Source organism: Arachis ipaensis, chromosome B07 (genome assembly GCF_000816755.2).
Source record: "Arachis ipaensis cultivar K30076 chromosome B07, Araip1.1, whole genome shotgun sequence".
Lineage (NCBI taxonomy): Eukaryota > Viridiplantae > Streptophyta > Magnoliopsida > Fabales > Fabaceae > Arachis > Arachis ipaensis.
Window position 1 is genome coordinate 6,105,129 of NC_029791.2, and position 6,474 is coordinate 6,111,602.

The 6,474-nt window shown below is 31.8% G+C and overlaps 1 protein-coding gene across 1 annotated transcript; it reads right to left on the bottom strand.

The window, feature by feature from the left end:
* On the bottom strand, positions 2,587 to 5,795 carry LOC107606734 (receptor-like protein 12). Its single transcript, XM_016308762.2, has one exon. The coding sequence runs from the start codon at positions 5,737 to 5,739 to the stop codon at positions 2,662 to 2,664; it is 3,078 nt and encodes a 1,025-aa protein (XP_016164248.2). The 5' UTR covers positions 5,740 to 5,795; the 3' UTR covers positions 2,587 to 2,661.

Consider the following 6,474-nt stretch of genomic DNA (forward strand, 5'->3'; position numbering starts at 1 on the left):
CCTTTTGATTTTTAAAAACAAAAGTCGGATAACCTGATTTGTAAATTTAAAAAAAAAAATCACAAAAAATTATATCCTTCGATTTAATATTAAAATATTTTAAAAATTTCATTGAAAAATAATTGAACCAATCGATTATACATTTTGGTACCACAAAAGAAACACTAACATTGTCAACATAGTTGGATTGCACACAATCCTCATTTATTATTAAAAAAAATATATTTCTTTATAAAATTTTAGTTTTATCTAACAAATGATGTCTATATATAAACAAACCTGTAGGGATCAAACACGGTGAACTATTAGGATTTTATTCCTAAAAGATTTGCTAGTATATATAAGTTTTGATTGGCCTATAAGCTAGGTATTGATTTATTGTTTTAGAAATAATTGATTTCTCCATGAATTCAAGCATCTACAATTTTGTAAGATATAAGTGAAGTGATTCATTGAGAAGGGAATAACAGATATCCAAACGAAGGAGACAACATAAATGAAGGAGTGTACAAGAAAAAAGATCCATCATTTTATGTGACCAAAGTTGGTCCTACGTTGTGTGAGAGACACGAATCAAGATTCAAGATGAGGGGTATGTATGGTATCAATATGTATTAATAATTTAATATTATATGCTTAGAAGTTATTACAAGACATTATATAGGAGCCTTGTAACTAATAACTAACTCGGACTATAACAGCTTGCTTAATAACCTACACAGCCCAATAAGAACCTTAAGCATGTAAAAAAAAAAAAAGCGACATTCCACAGTCACCAAAAAAAATATTTCTGAACTTATTTTTGGGGCTTGGTTTGGGCTGGTAACTAACTCGGACTATAACAGCTTGCTTAATAACCTACACAGCCCAATAAGAACCTTAAGCATGTAAAAAAAAAAAAAGGACTTAACGACATTCCAATTTGACTTTCACCATATTTAAATTTTATTTACTGAATATAAAAAAAAAAAATTCATTTGAAGTTATTCAACTTTTCTAAAAGAAAAAATATAGATAGATAATAAAAATACTAAATAATGTAAACAATAGATATATTGGATGTTCATTTTATTAGGTGTACGGATGATTATTCTAATATTAAAATTTAGGTAAATAATTTAGAAGTATAGTATGTTTTTATTTGATTAGCGATTATTCATATTGTTCAAAAAAGTCATTGATTATCTAGTATAACCCTTTCTAAAAACTTTAAAATGAGTAAGATCAAAAACTAAATCCTGATAGTGGTTTTGAGATTCATGACATGCATCAATTTGATTCTGATGTTTTAAGTGTATTATTATCGTCACCGAAATTAAATTTTGGATATTATAATAGTCTCTTGATCCTATCCTAATAACAATGACTCAACAAATAAAATGATAAGCTAATACTCTCTTATCACGCTAGATAATTTGGTGAAACGGCATTGTCTGTTTTTGGCGTCCAATTAAAATATGTGTACAAATCAATTTGCATGCTCACAACTATCAAAACACGCCATTTATGCTTCGATTAGTTTCTATAAAAACAATCATACATAATGTCATATACTCATATATAATTTTATTGTGTTTTCAATCAAAGTGTCACTCGATCCTATTAAAAATCTAAAATTATACATATAATATCAATTGAGAATTAGTTCTTTTCCCAACCCAATTTCATTTCATATTTTTTTTACGAAAATGCGATAAGGTGTAGATTAATATCTCTCTTGAAAATTCGTAAATTATTTTAAATATCAAAATATATTAAATAAAACCATATATATAAAATTTATTAATCATGATATAAGTTGACAATATATGATGCATTTTATTAAAAAATTGCACATAACACATAAGCAAACTTCAAAAATCCATTATTTTATGCGAGCCAAGTTAGTCCTACATTATACATATGTTGTTCGTTTGATGTGTATAAATTTGTAGTATTATAATGAAGTAGTTAAAATTTTAAGTTAACTAAAATCTCTTTATTTTTTTATATTAGAATCTAAATACATTAGTATTAAATCAGGTGATCATTTTTATGATTTAAATTATATTATTATTTTATATTTCACTTATTTAATTTATTCTTTTAATTTTATAAAGAATCTCAATTTTCCCTTATATTTGTCAAGAATAGGACACCAAATTGTTTTTGTATTGATCATATAAAATAAATTTAAGCCGTGGTTGCTTTTTGTAAATCGAAAATAACATTCTAAATCTAACCCATTTGAGATTTGACAAATTCAAAATTTATAGAATGATCCTATGTTACATTCAATTAAGTTTAGCTTCGATTCTTTTTAATTTGAAAATTTTGATATAATTGACATCTGAATGTATGAGTATTCTAATACCTTTGAAAGCTATATATAACTGAAGAAAGCTATGACAAATCATTTTAAATCAAAACAAAAGCAAATTAAACAGATCAATAATTAGGTTATCTTATCTCTAATTCACAAGAAGTTGAAATAATAGATGATGACTCATGTAGAATTTATTTATTAATAGAAAATAGAAATAGCATATTTTATTCAAAAAACAGAGTAGTTCACATCATTACAGAAAAAAAAAAGAAAAAAGAAAAAAAAAAAGAAAAACACAAGCAGCTAACACAGTCTCATACAATTTGCATGGCCTCTCATCTCCTGTGCATGTTTTGTTAATCATATCCACAAAGAAGTCTGGCAAGCCACAAGGGTTTAGCAGTCTTTATAAACAACCTTCCAAGGAACATCCCAAATACCACTCCGCATCCATATCCCACTGCAACTGACTTCCACCCAAATAATGATTCTTTTGCCTCAGCAAACACTGAAGGTGGTTCATCATTGCTGCATGACTTTGACAAAGGGAATCCACAAAGCATTGGATTATCTTTGTAGGAATCATTTTGGAATGTATTGAACTGTTTCCCTGTTGGTATCACTCCCTCCAACTGGTTTTCAGAAAGGTTCAAGACAGAGAGAAAATTCAAATTTGTCAAAGACATAGGTATTTCACCTTTCAGTTGGTTGCATGAGAGGTCTAACCATTCTAAACTTGTCAAATTACCTAAAGTTTGTGGAATTTTACCACTGATTTTATTGTGAGAAAGGTTAAGCCCTCTGAGAAAATTCAATTCTCCAAGAATTTGTGGAATTTTTCCTTCAAACAAGTTATTTGACAAATCTATGGTTGTGAAAATAGTTAATATCCTTTTCATTTCTCTCACTTGACCTTTCATAATGATCACAACAGAGTCATTATATCGGACATCCGATATAATAGAATGGGTTCTCATATACTCCATCCCATCAGCTTGAGTATTATCATTTGGAGTCATCATTCCTTGAAACTCTTGAAAGTATTGCATTGGCAAAGGGCCACTAAACTTGTTATTAGACACATCAAAAATTCTCAACCTTGGAAATGGATGCTTCGTACTCAAACAAGTGATGGTACCATGAAATTTGTTATTTCGTAAACTGAGTACTTGTAATTCCTGAAGAGCTTCTAGCCTACTGGGAAATACATCTTGTATGTTATTGTCACTCAGGTCTAGAACTTCCAGATATGTGCAATGAGCCAAAGATTGTGGTATTGGTCCCTCTAATTGGTTGCCATTCAACTTTATAGTCTCAAAATAATTATTCTTGGAGAAGTTTCCAGGTATGCTTCCATAAAAGTTGTTGATTTGCAAATCCAAAACCACGAACCAAGGAAAGGATCCCAAACATTGTGGAATCTTGCCAGTCAAATTGTTGTGAGACAGGATTAGCACATTGAGGGAGCTTGCATTGCATATTGTTGAAGAAATGCCTCCTGTGAACTTGTTGTTTGAAACTGAAAAGTACTCGGTGCCATGTGGTGGAATTGGAAGATCTCCTTGCAACTGGTTGAAACTGAGGTCAATAAAGTCCATGCTCTTCCATGTGTGCAAGAGATTATCACCAAACCAATTGGGAATATTTCCATGGATTTTATTGTTAGAAAGATCTAAAATTCTTAGATTTTGCAGTCTAGGTAGGAATGAAGGAAAAACAGTAACACTACAAAAAGATAAATCTAAATTTTTAAGTTTGGGTAAGGTATATTCAACACTATTATTACTATCAACAGAGAGAAGTTTATTGTTAGAAAGACGAAGAAAAGCTAAATTTTCCAACTTTGAAAAATGAGAAAAGTCCACAAGACCACTCAAGTCATTTGATGACATATCCAAATCAGTGAGATTTTTTTGAAATTCAAATATCGAATTTGAAAAATCACCTTGAAATTTGTTATGAGAGAGAGATAAAGAAGTCAATGAATAAGTGGAGAATTTCCTAATTGGCCCTGTGAGTTGGTTCATGCTAAGATCTAGCCTTGTCAATGAAGACAAAGAATAGCACCAGTCTGGAATTGTCCCATTTATAGAGTTATTAAACAAAAAGAGTGTTTCTAGTTTTGGAAGTGTGGCATTTTTGCTTGGAATTGGGCCGATTAATTGATTATAAGACAGACTTAAGTAAGAAAGTTTAGTTAGATCAAGTAATGATGATGGCAGTTGGCCTCCTAGACTGTTAGAAGAAAGTTCCAAGATTTCTAATTTAGTTAAGTTGGCGAACACATCTGGGATGTGACCACTGAACGCATTACGACTAAGATCTAAGAAGGTGAGATGTTTGAGGTTTGAAAGCAAAGATGGAATCTCACCATAAAGTCTATTTAATGAAAGGTCCAAATGAGTTAGTTGAGTGAGGTTCCACAAAGACACAGGAATTCCATCAATTTGGCAATGCCATAGCCTTAGTTGGTTAAGAGACTTCAGGTGGCCTATGGAATCAGGTATTTCTTCCGAGAAAGGTATCCCAGAGAGGTCCAAGATCCTTAGAGGAGTGCTCCAATTGGACTTTGGAAGTTCAACCGTCAGCTCTTCATTGCCAGACAAACTTAGTTCTTCAAGATTAGTTAAACCAAGTATACGAGTGGGAAATTCTCCATGCAATCCAGTGTCCTGAAGACTCAGGATCAGCAAAGAGGATGAGAAATTCATGAGCAAAGACAATGAAGTTTCTCTAAGGGAAGACATCTCTACGTCATCTAGAATCAGCTCTTCCAAGTTAGTGGTGTTACCAATGAGTTTGCTCCATGTGGATTCATCAAGTGTCAGTTCATTCCTCGAGAGATCAAGTGAGAGTAATTTAGACAAGTGTGAGATTGTGGAGGGAATATGACTGCCAAATGATGAGAATGATAGATTGAGATGGGTGAGACTCACAAGATTACCAATTCCAGCATATATTGGAGAGTTGGAGAAGTCATTGGCAGCAAGGTTGAGTTGTTGAAGATGCGTGAGATGGAAGAGTGTGCTGTTGGGATGAAACTCGCCTTCAAGCATGCTGCAACTCAGGTCAAGCCCAATCACGTGACCTGATGTGGTGTCGCACGTGACACCATCCCACTCGCAACAATCCGTACCATTGTTCCACGACGCTGTCTTGTTGGAATAAGAGGAGCACTCCCAATCATCGTACAATGAAGTGTTGATGGCAAATGAGTTCTTGAATTGGAGGAGGTTTGAGTTGTCATGGTGGTTGCATAGTGGCAACACCGATGAACAAGTGGGAGACGGAGTATCAACAAGAAGAAGAAGCAGCAGCAACAAAAAAGTATAACACCTCATCATCATGTCACATACAATATTTAGATTTATTTTCTCTTTATGTATATGTGTGTGGTGCATGGCAAGTGATGAATGCAAATATATATAGGTCATGCCGTGCGTGGAATATGCTCCAAACTCTGTTAATAGTGTGCTCTGTGCTACTATTTTTTCCACAACTAACCTCACTGCATATTTGCATTATTGCATCTATTAATCAAAGTAACACGTCATATTTCCCTTCTTCCTCAAAGTTCAATATAATATTTTCTATCTTAATTATATATGCCTCTGTATATAACTTAAGTTTAAATAAAAATAATAAGGTTAATAAACTATGTGTATTTATCTAGGTATATACGATGGGAAAATTTTCACATGTTACATCCACTTTATTGAAATACTGCTATGCCATGTACGAACCGGTAGCTGGTAAAACATTGGTTATGTAGCAAATAATGCAATACCTAAAATATCCTTGAAACAATGTGTAAAAAGACTGAATGGCACTGAGTCTATTGACACAGCATTGACCATCGGCTTTGTTGTTTTATGTTGATAGAGTTTCAACTTTTAAGGCAACCCGCGCTATACATGGCTTGCAGCTAATGGGCTAATTTATCTAGTACTATGCAAATATTTCTACTAATTAACAAATGGATATGCATCTATTAAAATGTCATGTTTTTTTTTACATCATTTGCATACAATTTAACCATTTTATTTAATCTCTTTACTTATAAAAAGTTTAACATAATTTTAAATTCATTAAATTTTTATATTTCTTATTTTAAATAAAATTTTAAATAAAAATTTTCATTAATTTAGTCAACTTCTTTTTCTAATGAA